We start from the raw sequence: 24649 nt of genomic DNA, 5'->3' as shown, positions 1-24649 counted from the left end.
AATAAGAGGCATATTTTCTATTTTACAAAGGTAAGCATAGAATAGAGGACTGGTGGATCCAGATATCTTTTGACTTCTCTGTTATTGCCTTTTATAACCTCCCCTATGGTCTTACCAAAGGCACTAACCAATTACTTTGAAGTGTAAAGATAGCTGAAAGCTATTTTTCTTTCATCAGCAACATAATCATTAGCATTTAGATAAAAGGAGACAACATGTATCCTTGTGGTACCTTATGGGGAAATAATAAAAGGGACCTTAATAAAACGGATAACATGGTGTCATATAAAATAAATCATGACATTACAGTTTTTTGGGGGGGAAAAAATACTTGGGAGCAATCCTCGTAATCCACGTACAAGATTAAGTTAAGTATTGCAAAACAATTTATACCATCCGCTGGTATTGTGTTAATTAAATCTACCCCAATATTTGTTGGTTTCTCTTTTCATTTAATTCTTCTTCAGCAAGAACTCTTAAGGACATGCAAATGGATCAAGAAGATGCAGACACAAGGTCTGCAAGGAGATGTGTGTGTCAGGCACAACTCAAGACTATTTTGATGAGTGTTCCATGGAAAAATGGTTTTACACCAACTGATGGTATTTCAAACAAAGTGTTGGGAATTGTTGCCAATAGCCTGACAATAGGAAATTTGTACGAGTTTTCTTTCATTTAATTTTAATGAGAGTGCTTCATATTAGGTAATAAACAAATAGGTAGACAACATTTTAAAAGCCCTCTTCAAACCTAGCTTTCCTGTGAACCATGCAGTGGGCATGTGTTAATTACATCTACCCCAACATTTGTTGGTTTCTCTTTCCATTGAATTTTTCTTCAGCAAGAACTCTTAAGCACATTTTGGTATGCGACATTCACATCTTCAGTTTCCACCCATACTCCAAAGACATACAGGTTTGTAGGTTAATTGGCTTGGTAAAAATGTAAAAATTGTCCCTAGTGTAGGATAGTGTTAATGTGCGGGGATCGTTGGTCGGTGTGGATTCGGTGGGTCGAACAAATAAACTTGGGCTTTCTACGCATTCAAAAAACCTCCATTAACCTAGTCAACTCTTAAATTGAACCCTGATGGCCCATCTGGAGATGGGCAAAAATAAAATGTCTACTTGCTTTTATAATGTCAGTTAGACTACAAAAGGCTATTCCCTTTGTTTGTGGGGATCACTGGTCGGCGTGGACTAGGTGGGCCGAAGAGCCTATTTCCGCGCTGTATCTCTAAACTAAAGTTAATGAGGCAGGAATTGAGTTATTGATTGAGTTTATTATCTGAGCCCATGGACCTGTTCTGAATTATTGGAAAAACTAGGTTCTGGTGGCATAGGAAGGAAGAGAATATCAAACAGTAATGGGTACTGACCTCCCCAACATTGAAGGGATCTACAGGAGATGCTGGCTCACACAGGGAAATGGCATTGAAGTGATCGTTCCTTGCATGAGCTAAGCAGGCTCAAGATCTATGACCTATCTTCCTCCCTTATCCTCCCTCCCTAGGAGATAGATTTAAACTTAAAAATGTGAATAACTTTAAAAATATAACAGGGATTTCAATGAAACTTCTTCCATTAGCACCAAAGGGATGAAGGTGAGTAAGGTGAGCCTAAAATTGTCGTGCTATCATGTACCGTTTTGGTTGTAGTTCAGGAACAAACAAACAAACGAGTTTTAGTATATAAATGACTTACTATGATTAATTGTAGAAAATAGCTTTCCTATGCCTCAGTACTAAATAGATATGTATAATTAATAAAGAGTGGATGGTTCAGCTCCTCTAAGGGTGGGGGGGGGGGCATAGTGGCACAGCGGTAGAGTTGCCACCTTACAGCGCCAGAGACCCGGGTTCAATTCTGACCATGGGTGCTGTCTGTACAGAGTTTGTACATTTTCTCTGTCACCAGTGGGTTTTCCAGTTTCCTGGGTGTACAGGTTTGTAGGTTAATTGGCTTCTGTAAATTGTCCCCAGTGTGTAGGATAGATCTAGTGTATGGGTGATTGCTGGTTAGCATGGGTTTGGTGGGCCAAAAGGCTTGTTTCCACACTGCATCTCTAAACTGAACTAAATTTTATGAAGTATAATTTTGTGAGTATAATGTTAAAAAATTACAAGAAATAGGAGCTGAAAGGCAATTAGCCCTTCCATCCTGATCTGCTACGAGTCAGGTCATGTGTGATCTTCCAGCACACAACTATTTTTCTGCCTTATTTGCATATCCTTTGACTCATTCAACATCCGAAAATCTGTTGACCTCAGTTCTGAAAGCATTCATCTGTTGACCTGTTTTGAACCTTCACAGCCTTCAGGGATTAAAAACTCAACAATTTTCCATCTTCTATGTGAAGAGGTTTCTCTTTATTTCAATTCAAAATGGCCACCCATTATTTTGACGCTATGACACTTATCTGCAGGGAGGGTATTCAGCACAGGAATCCATCTCTGTATCTACCCCATGAGCCCTCTTAGAACTGCACAGAGTCTCTTGCCTAGATGCGCAGTATCTTGCCCAGAATAGGGGATTTGAGGACCCGAGGACATAGGTTCAAGGTGCAGGGGAAATGATTTAATAGGAATCTGAGGGGAAAATTTTCCACACAAAGGGTGGTGGTTGTATGGAACAAGCTGCCAGAGGAGGTAGTTGAGGCTGGGACTATCCCATCATATTAAGAAACAGCTAGACAGGTACATGGAAAGGACAGGTTTGGAGGGATATGGACTAAGCACAGGCAAGTGGGATTACTGTAGCTGGGACATTGTTGGCCAGTGTGGGCAAGTTGGGCCAAAGGGCCTGTTTCCACACAGTATCACTCTAAGTTAAATTTTGCACATTTCATCAAATCACCCTCAATCCATTAAATGTCTAGCTTAGTCAATCCTTTCTCATGTGACAGGCCTGTTGTTCCAAGAACCAATCTGGTGGATCTTGCATGCGCTCAGCACAATGTCATTTTTTTTCCTAGAGTTTTGGCACATTGGCCTTCATCGGTCAGAGTATTGAGTATAGAGGTTAGGAGGTTATGTTGCAGATATATAAGATGTTGCTGAGGCTGCATTTAGAGTATTGTGTTCAGTTCTGGGCACAATGTTATAGGAAAGAAGTTGTCAAGCTGGAAAGGGTACAGAGAAGATTTACGAGGATGTTGCCAGGACTCGAGGGCCTGAGGGAGAGGTTGAGTAGGCTGGGACCATAGCGCAAGAGAATGAGGAGTGATCAGGTATACGCACAAGAGTCTCTTGCCCAGAGCAGGAGAATCAAGGACCAGACATAGGTTGATGGTGAAGTGGGAAAGATTTAATAGGAATCTGAGGGGTTGCTTTTTCACACAGAGCAAGGTGGGTGTTTGGAATGACCTGCCAGAGGAGGTAATTGAGGCATGGACTATCGCAACATTTAAGAAATGATTAAGACAGGTACATGCATCAGACAGGTTTAGAGGGATGTGGGGCAAATGCAGGCAGGACTAGTGTAGCTGGTACATGTTGGCAAGTTGGGCTGATGGGCCTGTTTCCACATTGTATAACTATGGGAAGAAAATTGCACAGAACTCTTTGGCTGTGGTCTCACTAAGCTTTATATAAATGTGGCAAAACATCCTTGCTCTAGTATGTGTAATTAACTCCAGCAATAAATGATAAATGTTAATAAATTTCTAACAGAACACTTGGAATTTGATACAGGACCTGTGAATAGAAATAATTTCAAAGGGTTTTATATAGGAGACATTTTTATTTGGACTAAAGAATAATCCAGATTTATACGAGTCACACAGGAAAATGGCATTGAAAGGATCGTTCTTTGCATGAGCTAAGCAGGCTCAAGATCTGACCTATCCCTATTCCTTATGTTGTTGTGCTGTAACTGCATTTTTCAACACAGATCATCATGGTGCATTCACATCTGAATACGTATATGGCAGGTGACATGAACAAGTAGATTTTGATGCTGGTGTTAAGTATAAAAGTGAGGCTTTTTGTACACTGCTACATACCTAAGATACATAAATGCAGATGCAAGCAACCATAAATGATCACAGATGGCAAGTTGAGCCAGCTTTGGTAAAAGGTTCATTTAAGAACTATTGACACATCTGGAAGAGATTATTAGGAAATTACTGAAGTGTCAGCTCTTTGAAAAACTGCTGTGTGAGTTATGAGAATGGATGTAAGTGACAAACTAATTTTATAAACCTTATTCGATGGTTTTTTTAAATTCTGTGTTGGAATATGTTGATGTTTGAAGCCCCTTCTTCAAAGTGACAGATAACAAAGCTGCAAGAATCACTTACACCATAGGTTTACAGACGGGGTGTACCAGGACGTATTCCACAAAACTATGCATTTGCTGTCAGACTGACCCGGTGCACCACATGTTGCAACAGTCTCTTGAGAATTTTATACTACTTTGTGTTTTGTTTATTTGTTGACATACCCGTGCGATATTTCTAGTAGAGTGCACAAGAAAGGTTTTTTGTGGTAAAAGCATCAGCTTTACAGGAGAATTGAGCAAACCTTCTGGGATGACAGTAGGTTGAAATATAGCAAAGCTTGCAATAGATCTTCCATGCACAAACTGTGTAAATTATTTGGGTTATTCACATTCATGTGGAGCCATGTTCATACCAGCACGATAAAATAGAAGTGTTCTATCTCCTTGATTTAAATATATCTGGTACACCAAATATCTTTAATTTTCTCTTTTCTGTATTTTCTTGTGTTGATATCATCTTTTCATCTCCATCATTACCCAACTTTCTGGCAGCCCAGTGACCCGAGAAACAATTACAGTTGAGCCTAATTCAGCTGTACATTTTCTTTAGAAAAGCCACAGGACAGAGGGAAAAGCCACAGGACAGAGGGAAAAGCCACAGGACAGAGGGAAAAGCCACAGGACAGAGGGAAAAGCCACAGGACAGAGGGAAAAGCCACAGGACAGAGGGAAAAGCCACAGGACAGAGGGAAAAGTTAGTCAGAAACCCTCAATGACCTTTATTTTCTTAAACAGAAGGGTGCATAACACAACGGTCAGACTGACTGAGATCTGTTAACTTGCACAAACTTGTGATTTTACTGCAAGGTACAGCTCCAGATCCATGTGGTTTTAGGTTTCAATTGCACCAATGCTAATATTGAACAATGTGAACTCACTGGTGCAACGTCACACGTCCAGAAGGATTAAGAAGTTCACATCTAAATAGATTAAATGAAGTTCCGATTTTGACTTGAAACCAAAGGGCTGATTCTGACACCTCTCAATCAGCAGATGCCAGACAGACAAATGGGTAAACGTACTTGTCGAGACCCAGGGCCCTTGGGTCTGGTGAGCAGGTGGCAACTGCAAGAAATGAATCAGATTCCAATTACATCACTGTGACTGAACTGTTACTTTAACCAGTGTGTAGGAAGGAACTGCAGATGCTGGTTTAAACCAAAGATAGACACAAAATGCTGGAGTAATTCAGCAGGACAGACAGCATCTCTGAAGAGAAGGAATGGGTGACATTTAGGGTCAAGAACCAGTGGCTTTTCTGACAAGTGAACATGGCAGAAGTTAGAGAAAATGGAAGTAAGCCATTTGGCCCACAGAGTCACAGGTTTAAGGTGAGGGAGGAAAAGATTTAATAGGAAACTGAGGGGCAACTTTTTTAATACAAAGGGTGGTAGGTACATGGAACAAGCTGCCAGAGGAGTTAATTGAGGCAGGAACTTTCACAATGTTTAAGAAATATTTAGACAGGTACGTGGATAGGAAAGGTTTAGATGGATACAAGTGGGCCCAAACCTCTCCTGCATTGGTGCAGCACCCCCTCCTTCCACCCTCCACCCCCTCCCCCTCTAGCTCCCTCCCTCCTCCCCCCACCTCCCCTTCCCCTCTCCCCCCACTCCATCATCAAACACAGGCAGGTGGGACTAGTGTAGATGGGGCATGTTGGTCGTTACCGTTCATCAAGCATGCATCTACACTAAGCACAATCTTTTTATTCTTTGCACATTCCCATCAACTCCCCTCAAATTCTGCGACTCACCTACACATTCGGGGCAAATTAACTTGCCTACTTCTCCACCTTTCAGAGGTGGGGGGAACCCAGAACACGCAGATGTATCTCGTGTGGTCACAGAGAGAATGTACCAACTGCACCTAGACAGCACCCGGGTAACTGGAAAGGTGAAGCACTAGTCTACTCGATATATCGCTCTAAATAAATAAATTTCAGTACACCCTTCAGAACAAAACTGTTCGGTTTCATGGAAATAAAATTGCTCTGCAATTTGTTTTAAAATTGTTCTTGCTTGTTGTAATTAAATAAAAATCACTGGAAATATGAAATTGTCTTTTGAACATGTAGTGCTAATAGCAGGGCCATTTTGACTGTGTAATAGTGTTAACTGGGTTGTATTGGCAGCTCTAGTGTAAACACCAGGAGAGATCTATAGGAACAGACTGTTTCATTATCACCTGTTTTACACCATAGCATGATGTTGCAAATTGCCGCATGTTGTCTATGCACTCCAAAGAAGAATTTGCATTTACATAGCACCTTCATGTAGAAAATGTAGTAAGGCTTCATGGGAGTGTAATCAGACAGAAACTGGCACAAAACTAAAACTTACGATAGAGGGACAGGCAACTAAAGGTTTTGGCAATAAAAGTGGGCGAGTTTGAGTGGCAAAAAATTAAAGTAAGAATTCCAGAGCTATTTGATGCGGGAATATCAGAGTCAAAGAATAAATATTTAAGATAATGGTGATTAATATTGTTGTGTAGATATTGTACTATATATATATTTATCGATTTGACGTTTTCATTTGGTTGTCTTATGTCGTCATGCAAATCCTAACATCAATATATAAATTGTATACAAATACTGCAGAACTTTTGAACCTTAAGAGATCTTTCAGTTGCCTGTATTTAAATGGCACGTTGTTCTTAACCAAACTTTAAATATGCCCTTTAATTACAAAAAAATCATGACCAATATCCTTGACTATCCCAACAATAATATGACCTATTGCAAAATATACTCACTGCACCTGATGTATCTTTATTGCATGTTATCAGAACTTTGGCCACATAGCTAAGAAAACCAAATATCTTCAGTACTGATTGGCAATGAAATTATACATCTTTCCTGGAAACCACAAGACCATAAAATAGTTCATAAGTTCTAGGAACATAATTATGCCATTCATTGCATCAAGTCTACTCTGCCATTTGATCATGGGTGATCTATCTTTCACTCGCAACCCCATTCTCCTGCCTTCTCCCTATAGAATCTCTCAACCTCCGCTTTAAAAATACCTATTGAAGGCCCCCACTGCCTTCTGTGGCAATGATTTCCACAGATCCACCACCCTCTGACTGAAGAAACTCGTGCACATCTGCTTCCTAAAGTAATGACCTTTAATTCTGAGGCTTTGGCCTCTGGTTCTACTTTCCCACTAGTGGAAACATCCTCCCCACATCCACTCTATTTAGGCCTTTCACTATTCGGTATGTTTCAATGAGGTCCCCCCTCATCCTTCTAAACTCCAGCAAGTACGGGTCCAGTGCCGTCAAACGCTCATCATATGTTAACCCAATCATTCCTGGAAATAGTAAGACTGAATTCAGTAACGTTTGGTGTCTACGTATTTGGAATTACTTAGTCATTGTACTAGGGCAATAGTATAGGGAATCTGATATGCATTTAATCTAACCCATAAAATTACATATGCTTGCTGCCAAAAAAATGCTCAATACTGACGGAAAAAGTAAAACTATCACAAGAGTAGAGTGGTAAATTCCATAGTATTCACACATTAAACTAAACAAGACCAGTCAATACAAATTGTTCTTCACCTTGTTTTATCTTTTCCTTCCTGATGGGTCTTCCTTTTACTATTTTCTACTTAAATGTATTCATGCTATGCACCTCAAATATTCAAGACAAGAAAAAATATTCTCACCACTTTATATCTGGGCTTGTATCTCATTCTCCCCCCCCCCCCCCCCTGGCTTTTGAGGGGGAGAAATAGATCAGCCATTATTCAATGGCAGAGTAGACTTGATGGGCCTAATGACCCTGTTTAAAGAAACATACAGTGCCTTCCATAATTTTGGGGACAAAGACCCATCATTTATTTATTTGCCTCTGTTGGCTACAATTTGAGATTTGTAATAGAAAAAAAATCACATGTGGTTAAACTGCACATTGTCAAGATTTTAATAAAGGCCATTTTTATACATTTTGGTTTCACCATGTAGAAATCACAACAGTGTTTATACACAGTCCCCCCATTTCAGGGCACCATAATGTTTGGGACACAGCAATGTCATGTAAATGAAAGTCTTGTTTAGTATTTTGTTGCATATCCTTTGAATGTAATGACTGCTTGAAGTCTGCGATTCATGGACATCACCAGTTGCTGGGTGTCTTCTTTGGTGATGCTCTGCCAGGCCCGTATTGCAGCCATTTTTAGCTTATGCTTGTTTTGGGGGCTAGTACCCTTTGGTTTTCTCTTCAGCATATAAAAGGCATGCTCAATTGGGTTCAGATCAGGTGATTGACTTGGCCATTCAAGAATTGACCATTTTTTAGCTTTGAAAAACTCCTTTGTTGCTTCAGCAGTATGTTTGGGATCATTGTCTTGCTGTAGAATAAACTGCCGGCCTATGAGTTTTGAGGCATTTGTTTGAACTTGAGCAGATAAGATGTGTCTATATACTTCAGAATTCATTATGCTACTACCATCAGCAGTTGTATCAATGAAGATAAGTGAGCCAGTATCCTCAGCAGCCATACATGCCCAGACCATAACACCCCCACCACTGTGTTTCACAGATGAGGTGGTATGCTTTGAATCTTGGGCAGTTCCCACTCTCCTCCATACTTTTCTCTTGCCATCACTCTGATATAAGTTTATCTTCATCTCATCTGTCCAAAAGATCTTTTTCCAGAACTGCAGTTGCTTTTTTAAGTACTTCTTGGCAAACTGTAACCCGGTCATCCTATTTTTGCGGCTAACCAGTGGTTTGCATCTTGCAATGTACCCTCTGCATTTCTGTTCATTAAGTCTTCTGCGGACATTGGTCATTGACAAATCCACACCTGACTCCTGAAGACTGTTTCTGATCTGTCGGACAGGTGTTTGGGGATCTTTTTTTATTATAGAGGGAATTCTTCTGTCATCAGCTGTGGAGGTCTTCCTTGGCCTGCCAGTCCCTTTGCGATTAGTAAGCTCACCTGTGCTCTCTTTCTTAATGATGTTCCAAACAGTTGATTTTGGTAAGCCCAAGGTTTGGCTGATGTCTCTTAACAGTTTTATTTTTGTTTCACAGTCTCACAGTTTCACAGTTGTTTCACATGGCTTCTTTGAGTTTCATTGGCACAACTTTGGTCCTTATGTTCATGAACAGCAATAAAAGTTTCCAAAGGTGATGCAAAGACTGGAGGAAAGACGAGGTGCTGAGAGCTCTCTTATACCTGCATTAAGGAGGCGATTGAACACACCTGAACAATTACAAACACCTGTAAAGCCATGTGTCCCAAACATTATGGTGCCCTGAAATGGGGGGACTATGTATAAACACAGCTGTAATTTCTACATGGTGAAGCCAAAATGTATAAAATTGGTCTTTAATAAAATCTGACAATGTGATCACCACATGTGATTTTTTTCTTTTACAAATCTCAAATTGTGGAGTACAGACGCAAATAAATAATGGGTCTTTGTCCCAAACATTATGGAGGACACTGTATTATCTCCATCAATAGTATTGAATGTCCTTAAGTTTTAATTTTTTCATCAAGTCATTTAAAGGGGAAATGAATCCTTGCCCGTTGAATCTTCTGTATCAGGTTTCCTAGATGCACTGATAAACATTAAGTATTAGGTTATATCTATGACACGGAATGCCTGTATCAAGTAAAATAAAGTAACCAAATGCTATAAATAACATTGTTTTCATATTGGAGGAGAATTGTAAACTCCATTTTCTTTGCAGTTATTCTAAATGTAGGTTTAAGAAATATTTTGCCACACTAAGTCTGTTCTGCTATTATTCATTATATCAGGTTGGGATCGCCAGAATAATTAGAAACAAATCAATTTGAAATACCAATAATTGTACAACCTTCCCACAGGATAACTATGTGTACCTTTATAACATCACTTTTACTCTTTAGCCTTTGCGACAGTGACTGTCACTCCCGCATTGGTCTCTTCAGCCACAAGCAACGCTGCTCTAGCCGAGGTGTGGAGCAAGCAGCCAACTAGGATGCATCACCCATGGTCAGCCATGACGGAGGGGGGCCTAAGAACTCTTTAGCCTTTAGAGGACCAATATTAGTACCGAATCCCTAACCTTCTTGTGTCAAAGGATGTGGCTGAACCTGTTTCTCACTTTCATGATATTTCCTATCTTTTCATGTTGGTTGCCTATTTAGTGACAACCTAAACATGGCAGAACTCCCAATGAGCTAATATTCACAATTGAGTTAGAAACAACATTCTTAAGACAAACAAACCTTCAAACCACAAGGCGGTTTTGGCCAAATGTTAAGAGATACAAGAAACAAACTGCCAGTTTGAAGAAGGGTCTCGACTGAAATGTCATTCTTCCATGTTCTCCAGAAATGCTGCCTGACCCGCTGAGTTATTCCAGCACTGTGTCCTTTTGTAGCAATTCTAAGAGTCTAATTGTTGTGCTACTCAAGTAACATGGGAATTGAGTGGAAAAACATTTATTAGCCACATGTTCTGGTGGGTGGGAGAATACTCAATATTTTTAACAGATTGTTAGTGAAGAAGTTGGAGTATTAGTGGAGTGAGTCAAAGATTATTCTATCACTGCTTTGCTCAATTTCACTTAGTTTAACAATAGATGTTAAAAGCAAAAAGACATTTTATATAAATATTAAGACTTTTGGCCAGTGTGAAATGTTCAATGTTGCTTCAAACCAGAAGTGGGTGGTGTTGTTGTCATACAAACCAGTGCTGAAACATACCTTTGGAACAAATAACCACATCATTCAAATATTTGCTTTTGGAAAGTCTGAATCATGGTGACTAAATCACACAACTCTCATGAGAGTGGTTTCAACACTGTAAATCACTTCTGTTCACCTTATCTAGAGTGTTCAAATACAGTAGATAACCTTCAAGCCTAAATTGGGTCGAGCATCCCATCACCCTACTGGGCTAAATATATGGCCCAGTAACCATGGGCATGATACCCAGGTAACACAATGAACCTTCAGCTTATCAGTCTTCCTGGTTGGCAGGTTCTGTTTATATTTTGTGGGACAAGAGACTGCTTTCAGTGCTGGAGAGTCCCAATTTATCCCCCTATCTGTGTAAACAAATTGGAAGACTGATTTAAACTTTGGACATGGCCCATGCCCTTCCATCTAAACTGGGACAGAAACTTGGGGTATTGGTGTTTAATATTTTGTCCTTTGTTATAAATCAGCCCCATCGCAATAGAAAACAATCTTGCCATGCCTTAGGCTTTGCTGACGTTTCAAATGACCTCTTTCATCTCTTGATTACATTGGCCATCATTCTCAGCATTTTTGGCAAGTTGACTAGGAATATCTCAGATGTGATGAGCTCATTGGACGGACATGGGCAGGACCAATCATAATCCTTCCACCTGCAGTTGTGAGAGACTTGAGAATGAAGAAAAACGGTATTTTTCCAGGACTCTTAGTACTGTTTGATGGGTAGCAGCAGGCAAGGAAAACCAATGTTTTTTTAAAGAATACAATTGACATTCTTGGTTATATTTCCCATTGTTTATGAACCACCAGCAAATGACTTGTGGGCATTTGCAGTATTATGGTTTTAAACCATTATTGATTTAAAATTCTAACTGGACCATTTTGGAGTCGGGATCAGAGGCCATACATAATCTGACACGAATGGAAGCTTAGTAGATATACACTGAAGTCTAAAACTTCTATTTATTTTTACTTAGAGAATTGTGACAACAGACCTCAGTTCTTCTCCGAACTTACAAGTTCTGCGACGGCGCTTTCAGAGTTCGGGTGATGATTAAGGCGACACAATCCGTCCGTTTTCTTTGTGAAATCAGAGGGCTGGTTTTCATTGTGCTTGTTAAAACGTCTTGAGGAATGGTGTGCCAGCCGACCAGCGTTCTTGCTACCTAGCAGTGCGCTCCGCTCTAAAGACATCCTCGTCCATTCAATTGGAGAACAGTGACTCGGGTAAGGCGGGGTTTCTATTTAAAGCGACTGTACCCTCTTTTTTGTTCAAACGAAAAGCGCAGATGATGACATTTTGCCGTAATAAAGTAATTAACACGCTTAGTTAGTAATGCCAGATTTATTGCCATCTTTTCCATGGGTGGAGTTTGCAGAAGCAGTATCTGCTGCCCCCTCCTCCCCAAACCCTGCAAGTTAATGAGTGGATCGATTTAAAACATTCCATATAAATGCATGGCAATTTCTCTGTTACTATCAGTTCCAGCTGATTTATTTATTTAACCCCGCTCCTCCCAAATACAGACTCTTAGCATCAAGACAGGCAATGATTACAGTGCACACGTCTGTTTTAGTTCATAAGTTTGCTACAAAATAATGTGCAGATGATCTGTAGTTCATATTGCACAGAAATCAATTAAAATTTCACATGTGCCATGTTAAAAATGCTCCAGTTTCACACCTGTAATCGGGCCTTAACCCACATAAAACAGCGTATGATTACACAAGATTCCTACAGTATAATATACAGTACATGTAGTCTCACTAAACAACTCGGCATCTATCTCACGTCTTTTCAATAAATTTTCCTCTTACCTACAAATATTCAACAAATCTAAATCTACAACTGTACAAAAGACTGAGCACTTGCAGATTTAAAATCGCAAGGCATTGATGCAAGGATTTTGTTCTCCAAAAACAAAGTTTGTGAATCCTTGAAGCTGGACCGTACCAACGTTCGCATGCTAAACGGGGGAGGGGTGAGAATAAAGACCAAAAACAAAATAAAATAAAAGGAAGTGCCAGAAATTCTCACTGGACAATCACAGCGAGAAGGTTCCCTTTTGCTGTAGAAAAATACAAGTGAAAATATTTAGTATTCTTTTTTCTTAAGTTTTAAAAAGTCTTTGAGGTCTGCATGTATCAAAAAAACAACTATATTCTGAGGTCTATGCTGCCTGTGTTAAGTGATTAAAGGAGGTATTGAGAGAACAAAAAAATACAGAGCAGAAAACAGTCTTATTGGCATATACAACACACGATTAAAACAGTACAAGTATCAAGTTAAAGTCAGCGTCTTGTCTGAAGACAAATTGTTCATATACAAGCCTGGATTTCTCTCCCAGTGATGCACATTACTCTCTGCAGAAGTGTTTCAGCGCTCTGAGCCTCTAGTTCTCTCGGGCAGTGGTCCCTTTAATTGGGAGCATTCAGAAGACTGATAACAAACAGTTCTGCCGCCAAAAGGGTTGTGCAGAAAGTCCAGTCGCGATTTCCAATCACAGTTTTTGTTTTTTAAAATGTATCTTTTTTTCCCCCCCACACCACGGTCTTATTTTCCCAAATCAAGACGTTTGTTTGTACGTTTTCCACCGGTTTCTGTGCCTCTTCTGGATCTCGCCACCAACGTCTGATCGGACCCGGACTCTAAGACTTTATAACGGGTGGCATTTTTTATGTTCGTATAAAAAAAAACAATCGAGTGTCTCTCTTTTAAAAAAAAAAAAAAACCGAAAATAAAATCAAAATGTAATTAAAAAATCAGTACGTGAAGACGAGGTCGGAGAAGTTAGCTTCCAGCCAGTCGCCGGCGATCATCTCGCTGAGCTCGGGGGTGCAATAGTCCGGGAACTCAAAGTGTGACCCAGAGCTGCCCTCGCTGTACGAGTCCAAGTCCTTGTCCACTAGCGACAGGCTGAGGTTCCCTGAGCTGAACGGCTCCGTGTTGCCGCTGCCGCTGCCGCTGCCGCTGCCGCTGGCCGGCGAGTAGTTCATGCTGAAGTCTCCCAGCAAATCGTCCTCCCCTTCCTCGCCGGAGCTGCAGGAGCCGGAGCGGCTGGAGCCGGGAGAGCTGGCCCTCGGTGGGGTGCACCACCTCCTGCCGCCAGCCGCCTTCTTCCAGCCCGGCCACTCTCCCCGGCCCTTCCCGCTGCTCCTGCCCCCACCACCACCACCACCGCCACCGCCGCCGGACAGCTCCTCGTACATGCTGGCCCCTTCCAGAGACTCTGCCGCCGAGCCCAGGGACAGGGTCGGGCTGGCCGGCACTGCGGCCACGCTGGCGCGCCTGGAGATGGGCTCTTTGCTACCACCACCGTGCAGTCTGGAGCTGGGCTCTTTACCACTGCTACCACCACCGTGCAGCCTTGAGATGGGCTCTTTACCACTGCTACCACCACCGTGCAGCCTGGAGCTGGGCTCTTTACCACCACCGTGCAGCCTGCCCTCCACAACAACGTCCTCCTGGCTGCCCCGGCCGAACACGCTCCTCACCGTCTTGTTGCCCTTCAAGTTGCCGAAGACGAAGTCCTCGCACGGCTGCTCGCCGCATGACTTGCCCTGAGTCTGAGACGAAGAGGATCTGTGAGGTTTGATTTTGCCTTCAGCGTTGTTGCATTTCTTGGCTGAGTGCTTGGTGCTCTTGCTCTGAGCCTTGTCTGGTGAGAAGCTGTGGTGCATCTGCTGTTGTTGCTGCTGCTGCTGTTGCTGCCGGCCCGCCTCGGTCTTGGGCTTCTTGCGGGGCCGGTACTTGTAATCGGGGTAGTCTGCCATGTGTTTGAGCCGCAACCTCTCCGCCTCCCGGATGAACGGGATCTTCTCGCCGTCTTTCAGCATCTTCCAGCGCTTGCCCAGGCGCTTGGAGATCTCGGCGTTGTGCATGTCCGGGCTCTGCTCCATGATCTTCCTTCTCTCGATCTTCGACCACACCATGAAAGCGTTCATCGGCCGCTTGATGTGGCCACTGGCCGTCTTGCACCAGTCCGGGTCCCGCTCGTCCGCCCCATCGCAAGTCGCAGAGGGGCTGCACGCAATGAACTCGTTCTCCTCGCTATCCGTGGCTTCCCGGGACAAACTGCTCTCCGTCTCAATCCCTGCAATTTGCTGAACCATCTTCTTCCACCACCCTCTCTCTCTCTCTCTCTCTCTCTCTCTCCTTGCTCCCTCTCTCTCAGTCCGGTTAAGATGACCAGCGCTCCAGGATCGTAGTTTCTCAGACGCTGCTGCTACTACTGCTGCTACTATTCCTTCTCTTCAACTTTGTAACACATCCACTCGCTCGCTCCCACACGCCTTTTTCAAAGTTGTTGCAGATTCTCAACTAGTTATTAGGTTTTCATACTGGGCACGTCACCTCCTAAAGATCCAATGGTTTTGCAGACCCTCCCCTGAAAGGAGGAGAGGAGAGAGGGGGAGTGAGAGAAAGAGAGAGAAAAATCAGTGGCATTAACCCTTCGCTACCCGCAGGCTGCACCTTGGACGGACGCTAACCCGGAGACCCCAGTGGTTCCACTCCCTGCACCTCATTGTGAGCCAGCTTTCAACAGTGAACCCTGTAAAAGCCTACCCTACCCCCTCCCACCCCACAGACACACTCCCCCATTCCCTATCTCTCTCCCATACACTAGTGATCTTGGCGGGCTGCTTCAAGAAAGCGCTCTTCCCAGCACGGCTCAGTGCCCCGTCCCAACTGGAGGTGGCGCCTCGATACTGCTCACTCCAACCTGCCGCTCCCCCTCCTCCTCCCAATTCCGGCTCCACTCGCACTCCCGTAACTCCAACGCCCAGCAATCAATCCCTAGCTACATGGTTCAGTTGCGCGTCCAGTTTAAAAAAAATGTTTGAATTAAACCCAGAATGATACCAAAAAATGAACCACAGCATAAATATATTTGTACGGTTGCCCACTGGATGTACATCCCAAGAGAAACTTAATTTTAGATATTGAAGGACGTTGGCAATTTCCCAGTTTAATGTAACCGAGTATTTTTTTTAAATCGTAACTGACAAGGCTGGCTGGCTGTGTGTGTGTGTGTGGGGTGTGTGTGTGTAGTGTGTGTGTGTGTGTGTGTGTGGGGTGTGTGTGTGTGTCTGTGTGGGGTGTGTGTGTGTGTGGGGTGTGTCTGTGTGGGGTGTGTGTCTGTGTGGGGTGTGTGTCTGTGGGTGTAATCGTAACTGTGTGTGTGTGTGTGTGAATGAAGGCAAAATAACCGGGCTGGTTTTGACCCTCGTGGTTAAAAGATGCACCTTACACGGGATACTTTAGCCCGGAATAATGTTGGTGCTAGTGTGCAGACCAACTTTCGGACAAAACCGTCTTGCTCCGTCTTCCTCCTCCTCCTCCTCCCCCACTCGTTTTATTCCCCTCTCGGCTCCCACCAGTTTACCCTCGCGTCGTTTTATTTTCAAGGAAGGACGGGTTTTTGCCATGAACGAACCGGTGCTTAAGCAGACTAATCATTTCAGGAATCGGTTTCCAAATGTGTGGGTAATGAAAGGAGAGTTGGTAGGCGTGACCAGGTGTATATGTGCACATTTCTCATCGCCAAGAGCTCACAGTGCAACAGCTGATTGCCGATCGGAAGACCTGGTGGGGACGGGGTGTTGGGTTTAGTTTAGGAAGGAACCGCAGATGCTGGCTGGTTTAAACCGAAGATAGACACAAAAAGCTGGAGTAACTCAAGGGGAGAGAAGGAATGGGTGACGTTTCGGGTCGAGACCCTTCTTCAGACTTCGGGTCTGAAACGGGTCTCGACCCGAAGCGTCACCTATTCCTCTCTAGAGATGCTACTTGTCCTTCTGAGTTACTCCAGCTTTTTGTGCCTATCTTGAGTTTAGTTTAGTTTCTGCTCCGCTTCCTGACAATTTTCTCAGCGTTTTCAACTGGATCACGGCAGAAATAATGTCACGATGGACCGGGGACAGGTTTAGTTGAGGTTTCATTGCTGAGATATCTTCTGCCAAACCCCGAATTCCATTTCTTCATTTAACACGGACCTTTAACGCTGGTTACGACCCCCTTCGTTACAGTGATGTTATGTTTCTTTAACACAAATCGCTGTGAGGGTGAACTGGCGGAAGCTGAGAGAAGATAAGCCGAGTGGGGGAGGAGAGAGAGCAAGTCTGTTTTTTTCGGGAAAAAACAAAAAAGTGTAGAGTTACAACGAGCTGAGCAGCATCTGTGGAGAATGTGGATAGGCCACTTGAAGGGTCTCGACCTATCCATGTTCTCCAGAGGTCCTGCTTGACCCACTGAGTTACTCCAGCACCTTGTGTTATTTTATGGATAGGCTACTTTTCGAACCGGTACCTTTATTTTAGGTAGATAGGAAATAAACTGTAAGAGAGGTGGGGGCGGGACAAAGCCTGGCGAGTGAGAGGTGGGAAGATAAACACGAAATGCTGGAGTAATCAACAGGGTCAGGCAGCATCTCTGAAGAGAAGGAATAGATGAGACCCTTCTTCAGACTGAGAGTCAAGGGAGAGCGAAACTAGAGATAAGAAAGGGTATAAGGAACGAATGAATGAAAGGTCTGCAAAAGGACAAATGAAAGGCCTGTTGCCGAGTACTTGAACATTGCCCAGTCCACCGACTCCAAGCAATCCCGGAGTTGGTTTCTCTGCCCCACCTGACCATGTCCGTGCTGTCCTCACAGCTGGGGGCACATTCTTCAGTCGCTGCCTGAACCCAGGCCGAAGGTGCACTGCCAGGTTGTTGGATTTCCCAAAGTGAGGGGAGGGAGAGAGTGATAAGGTAATATGGAGGAACTGGGAGATGTAACAGGCCTTGGCAGACTGAGCGCAAGCGTTCTGTGAAACGGTCAGCAGGTCTGTGCTTGGTCTCGGTCTTGTACTCGGTCCACCAAGGTCTGCTGGATTTCCCAGTTGTTATCCATTTAACTCCCATTCCCATGCTGACCATACTGTCTCAGACTGCTGGAGTAACTCAGCAGGTCAGGCAGCATCTCAGGAGAGAAGGAATGGGTGACGACCCTAGGGTCTCGACCCGAAACATCACCCATTCCTTCTCTCCTGAGATGCTGCCTGACCTGCTGAGTTACTCCACAATTTTGTGAATAAACACCTTCGATTTGTACCAGCATCTGCAGTTAATTTCTTTATACATACTGTCTCAGACCCTCCATTGCCATAGTGAGGCCACACGCAAACTGAGTGAACTCATATTCCTCTTGGCTAGCTTACAACCATGCAATCTTGGATAGCTTGAACATTGATTTCTCCGATTTTAATTAACTAATCTGCAAACACCCCTGCTTCACCCCTTTCCCTCCACCCCCTCTCTTCGCTGTGCCCCACTTGGATGCATTCCCATTTCTCCCTTTCCTCTTCACCCCAGTCTCCTTCCAGCTATATTCCTCCCCCAGGCCACACATCTCAGCCTCTTCTGCACTTATCTTATCTCCCATTTATTATTTTTTCATCTCTCATCTTTGACCAAACATCTGCCAATCCAAAACCTCGCTCAATTATAACCACCTATCATGTGCCAGGCTTTGACCTGCCCATACCTCTCTTCCAGTTCCCAGTGTTGACCTGTCGTGAAGTTGGTTGACATTATTTCAAGGTAAAGTATCTCATTTTGGGTGTAATTCTACAGCTATTATGATTGGGGCAATCAGTTTCCTCAGATAGAAAACCCAATTATAATTGAATGTCCAGGTGCTGGCTCGAAGGGCCAAACGGCTACCTCCTGCACCTATTTTCTATGTTTCTAAGTGAAACAATAATGCTGTTTCTCTCCCCACACATGCTGCCTGACTTGCTGAGTAACTCAGAGAGTTCAGAGGAGGTTTACAAGAATGATCTCAGGAATGAGTGGGTTAACATATGATGAGCATTTGATGGCGCTGGTCTTGTACTCACTGGAATTTAGAAGGACGAGGAGGATCTCATTGAAACTTACTGAATAGTGAAAGGCTTTGGGATAGTGGAAGTGGGGAGGATGTTTCCACTAGTGGGAAGGTCCAGGAATAGAGGTGATAGCCTCAGAATTAAAGGATGTTCCTTTAGGAAGGAGATGAGGAGGAATTTCTTTAGTCAGAGGGTGGTGAATCTGTGGAATTATTTGGCACAGAAGGCTGTGGAGGCCAAGTCAGTGAATATTTTTAAGGCAGAGATAAATAAGTTCTTGATTAGTACAGGTGTCAGAGGTTATGGGGAGAAGGCAGGAGAATGTGGTTAGGAGGGAGAGATAGATCAGACATGGTTGAATGGTGGAGCAGACTTGATGGACCGAATGTCGTAATTCTACTCCTATCACTTATGATAGACAATAGACAATAGGTGCAGGAGGAGGCCATTCGGCCCTTCGAGCCAGCACCGCCATTCAATGTGATCATGGCTGATCATTCTCAATCAGTACCCTGTTCCTGCCTTCTCCCCATACCCCCTGACTCCGCTATCCTTAAGAGCTCTATCCAGCTCTCTCTTGAATGCATTCAGAGAATTGGCCTCCACTGCCTTCTGAGGCAGAGAATTCCACAGATTCACAACTCTCTGACTGAAAATGTTTTTCCTCATCTCAGTTCTAAATGGCCTACCCCTTATTCTTAAACTGTGGCCCCTTGTTCTGGACTCCCCCAACATTGGGAACATGTTTCCTGCCTTTAACGTATCCAACCCCTTAATAATCTTATACGTTTCAATAAGATCTCCTCGCATCCTTCTAAATTCCAGTGTATACAAGCCTAGTCGCTCCAGTCCATGATCTTATGATCTTCCTGTTACTTCAGCATTCCTGTGTCTGTGACATTTTAATTATATTTCATCACAATTTTGGTTCCCTCTACAAAGGCATCTTTAAAAAGCAGTGTCCCATTTCTCCCTCACAATCTTTGTAAAGATTGCAGAGATTTAAACTAAAATTATTGTTGTAAAAATTAGTTGCATATTAGACAATATGTATCTCTTCCCCTCCCTCTCCCAATTCTGGCCAGCCACCTGAAGGCACCCGAGCTGCAAAGAAGAGTCCTTCGTCACCCTCCACAGAAATGCATTTGGCAGAACTAAGTCTGCTTTAAGGACTAAACGGATACAGCACAGGGAGATCTGGTCAAACTGTTAATGAGGAGTGGTTCATAATTGCAAAAATCCCCTAGAAAAATGGACTGTGAATCATAACTCATCAGGGAATTCAAGAGGGCAAAAAGAGGACATGAGATAGCTCAGAAAAGATAAAGGGAAATCCCAAGAGATTCTACAGGTATGTTAAGTGCAAAAGGGTAACAAGGGGGAGAATAGGCCCCCTATATTGAAAGGATCAATAGGGTCATCTATTTGTCAAGCCACAGGAGATGGTCCATTCTTATCAGCTTATTCTTATCAGCATTTACTGAGGAAAAGATCTTGGATACAAAGTAAATATGGGGAATAAGTAGTGATGTGTTGGACCATATTAAGGAAGAGAAATCCCTATGGCCTGAATAAATGTATCCTCGGGCATTGTGGGAAACTAGAGTTGAAATTTATGGGACCCTGGCAGACAAATTTGCACCGTCTTTAGCCAGGGAGAGGTAGCTGAACATTGCGGCATGGTTGGTGTTGTATCTTTAAGAAGAGCTGCAAGGAAAAGTCAAGGAGCTATAGGTGGTGAGCATTACATCGGTGGTGGACAAGGTACTGGAGAGGATTCTGAGGGGCAGGATCTACCAAAATTTGGATAGGCGAGAATTGAATTGGGATTGTCACTGTGACTTATGTGCAGGGGGTGGAGGGGGAGGGGGTTCAAGTCTAACAAATTCGATACCATTTTTTGAAGAAGGCATCAAAAAGATTGATGAGGACAAGCCCATGGAATTTGTCGATATGGACATTAGCAAGGACTTTTGTCAAGGTCCCACATGGTAGACTAGTCCGAATGGTTAGATCACACACAATTATGGGCGAGCTAACCAATTGGATTAAAAATTGGCTTGGTGGAAGTATTGAGAGAGCAGTAGAAAAGGGTTGTTTTTCAGATTGGAGCCCTGTGATCAGTGATGTCCCACAAGGGTCTATGCACAGTCTACTCTTGTTTGTTTTATATATATATTTATAAAACAAACAACAGTAGACTGTGCATATATATATATATATATATATATATATATATATATATATATATAAACATAGCACTTAAAGTAAGGAAATTTGTGTTTGGTAGATTATTTCTTTGTTGTAACAATGCTTCTTGGCAATAAATCCTATACCGTTGGAAAGCCTGTTTATTTCCCTTTTAAATGGTGCCACATTTGTAAGGAACATGCATTTGTGGGATGAGCAGCAGAGCTGAGTATTTGGGTTGCGCCCATTAAAAATCTGCCAAATCTTCTCTGCCAATGCCAAACAGCTTATTCTGCCATTGACTCTTGTTCGGTGTTGTTTGGTGGATTGGATGATTGAAGTCTGAAGAAACAAGACATATTGGCAATTTAACAATTTATTCATTTAATAAACAGGAGCCTCAGTAGCGTGTGGAAGAACCATACACAGCCACAACAGCCTGGCACCTCTTCCTCATGCTGGTCACCAGCCTGGTCACACACTGTTGTGGGATGGCATCCCATTCTTCAACCAGCATTTGTCGCAAGTCAGCCAACGTGGTTGTGTTGGTCACTCTGGCATGAACAGCACGCCCAAGCTGATCCCACAAGTGTTCAATGGGGTTGAGGTCAGGACTGCTGGCAGGCTATTCCATCCTCTCCACTCCCAAATTCTGGAGGTAGTCTCTGAGAAACCCTGCTCTGTGGGGGCGAGCATTGTCATCTTGGAGGATAGAGTTCGGTCCCAGACTGTGGAGATATCGGATTGCCACTGGTTGCAGAATCTCATCTCGATATCTCTCTGCATTGAGATTACCTCCAATGATGACAAGCCTCGTTTTTCCAGTGAGGGAGATGCCGCCCCACACCATCACACTGCCTCCACCAAAAGATGTTACTCTATCGGTGCAGCAATCAGCATAGCGTTCTCCGCGTCTTCTCCACACTTTGACCCTATGATCCAACTGCCGTAGGCAGAATCTGGACTCATCGCTGAACATAACGTTCCTCCACATGTTCAGGTTCCAGTGCACGTGTTGCCGACACCAGCGCAAACGGGCCTGACGGTGAAGGGCAGTCATGGCAAGCCTCCTGGCAGCCCTATGAGACCGGAGATCGGCTGCGTGCAGTCTGTTCCGAATTGTCTGGGCAGAGAGCCGTCGGCCATATCGTCCTGCAAACCTTGACTGCAAATCTGTAGAAGACAGCCTACGGTTCCTAAGTGCTGACAGGGTGAGGAAACGGTCTTCTTCGGGTGTCGTCTTCTTGGGACGCCCACTTCGCGGCCTGTCTCTGACATCCCCCGTTATATGGAACGGCCTTCACTTTGGAGATGGTGCTAGGGCTCACTCCAAATAATGCCGCAACTTGGTTTTGCGGAACACCAGCTTGAAGTTGCCCTATCGCACGGGCCCTATCCAAATCAGTCAAACGTGGCATGCCGATTCTTGGAGCAGACACCTACTGACCACTGTAGCAGGGCCCATGCTCACAGATGCTGCCAATCAGGTGCCAATCAGGCACCTGATTGTCAGCACCTGGGGGTACCAGAAGCTCAAAACAAGAGTCAATAGCAACAGCAGAATAAGCTGTTTGGCATTGGCAGAGAAGATTTGGCAAATTTTTCATGGGCGCAACCCATATACCCAGCTCTGCTGCTCATCCCACAAATGCAAGTTCCTTACAAATGTGGCACCATTTAAAAGGGAAATAAACAGGCTTTCCAACGGTATAAGATTTATTGCCAAGAAGCATTGTTACAACAAAGAAATAATCTACCAAACACAAATTTCCTTACTTTTTGTGCTATGTTTATATATATATATAATCATTTAGATGACAATGTAGTTAACATAGTTAGTATATTTGCAGATTATGCCAAAATTGGTGGGCTGGTGGACAGTGAGATAAGCTATCTAAGTTTATAAAAGGATTTGGATCAACTAGGAAAGTGGGCCAAGGAATGGCAGATGAAATTTAATTCTGACAGGTGGGAGGTGATGCATTTTGGCAAGTCAAACTTGGGCATTGCTTACATGGTTAATGGTAGGTCTTTGGAGTGTGTTGTAGAACAGAGAGACCCAGGAGGGCAGGTACAGAGTTCATCGAAAATGGCCACACAAGCAAGGAGGGTGGTAAAGAACCCATTTGGGAAGCTTGCCTTCATCGGTCAGAAGAGATTTCTATAATTTGAAAGGGAGCAGACAGCCACAGTGAAAAAAATTGGGAATAAAAGGCATTTCTGGTAAGGTCCATTACAGATACTTGGACAAGATTATGCCAGTAGGAAACAGACCCTTTATTCTTGCTTGAAAATCTCTCAACTCCAGATGCTGAAAATTTGAAATAAAATCAAAAAATAATGGACACACTCAGAAGGCCAGGCAGTATCCGTGAGGAGAGAAACAGAATTAACATTTCAGGTTGAGGAGCCTTTAGAACATTCTGATGAAAGTTCTTCAACCTGGAATGTTAACTGTTTTATTGTATCCTTGTTTCCTGTATTTAAGCTTATTTGCAACCCATATCATAACATTACTTTCATCTTTGCTCATAATCTAGTGCGTGGTACCTTATCACATGTCTTCTGGAAGTTTGTATAGATAACATCCATAGACACTCTGTTATCTGCATTGCTGGTTATGTTAAAACATTTAATCAGACATGACCTATTATTCACAAGTCTATGTGCACTCTCTTTGAGCACTTATCTATGCCCAAGTCCTCATTCTATCTACAATGATAAATTCTTCACTTTTGAAGTTAAACTGATGATTCTGCAGTCTTAGTTTCTCTCTCCCTCGTTGTACAATAGACTGACGTTTGAAATGACCTCATCTAAAAGCATTATTGCTGAATTAAGAGATTCAGGACTAAAACAGCCATAATTTTCTTACCTTTATCTTGAAATTTTGTCTTTTAAAAACCCATGTACTGATTGTTTTTTGTTTGTTTACAAAGTAAAATTGAAAATGTATAGATAAAAGTTGATTTCTGAAAATATATTTGTTTACACATTTGATATTTTGAAAATGTACCTTTTAGTTTAGCAATCTGATAGTTCAGGTAGGTCACCCACCAGTCATTAGTTATTCTCCAAAAGCTACCTGTCACCTGCTAGTGATTGACTTTATCTACTCAGCAGATTGCAAAGTGATTGTGGGAGTCTCCATCTTGGGTGGGGGAGGGGAAGGGCTGGCAGAAAGTCAGCCCATTGTAGTGTAGAATCATGAGGATTGCAATTCCTCTTCTGTTCCTTGAACCAAGCATGCAATCCAAGACCAGCTGTTCACTTACACTGTGGCATCAACGAGCAAAACAAACTTCTACTTCTTTATTCCAAATGACAAAGGACTTATTTTTATCAGCGCTCCCTAGGAAAGAAAATAATATGTTCATTTATGTGTTTGTAAATAAATGTGGGACACCTGGAACTGAATAAGTGAAAGGATCTGAAGTTTATTATATGGAGTGAGATGTGGAAATGCAATGCTATGTTTTAAAGTTCAATGTGTTCTGCATACAGTTATATTTCAACATCTCTGTTAATTTATGATTCATTCACTGGTTGATAATTGGGCTTGGATCATCAGTGTGATCTTGTTGGCTTTAGTGCA

At 43.0% G+C, this 24649-nt stretch overlaps 1 protein-coding gene across 1 annotated transcript in view; it reads right to left on the bottom strand.

Moving 5' to 3' along the window:
* Positions 1-15276, bottom strand: part of sox11b (SRY-box transcription factor 11b) — a 47823-nt gene extending 32547 nt beyond the window's left edge. The window contains exon 1 of the mRNA XM_078399218.1: positions 11988-15276. Within this exon, the coding sequence (XP_078255344.1) occupies positions 13756-15105 (1350 nt within the window). The 5' untranslated portion in view covers positions 15106-15276 and the 3' untranslated portion in view covers positions 11988-13755. The remainder of the gene's footprint in view (positions 1-11987) is intronic.
* Between the last annotated feature and the right edge of the window lie 9373 nt (positions 15277-24649).

Source organism: Rhinoraja longicauda, chromosome 5 (assembly GCF_053455715.1).
Source record: "Rhinoraja longicauda isolate Sanriku21f chromosome 5, sRhiLon1.1, whole genome shotgun sequence".
Classification (NCBI taxonomy): Eukaryota; Metazoa; Chordata; class Chondrichthyes; order Rajiformes; family Arhynchobatidae; genus Rhinoraja; species Rhinoraja longicauda.
This window is presented reverse-complemented; position numbering and strand designations above follow the sequence as displayed.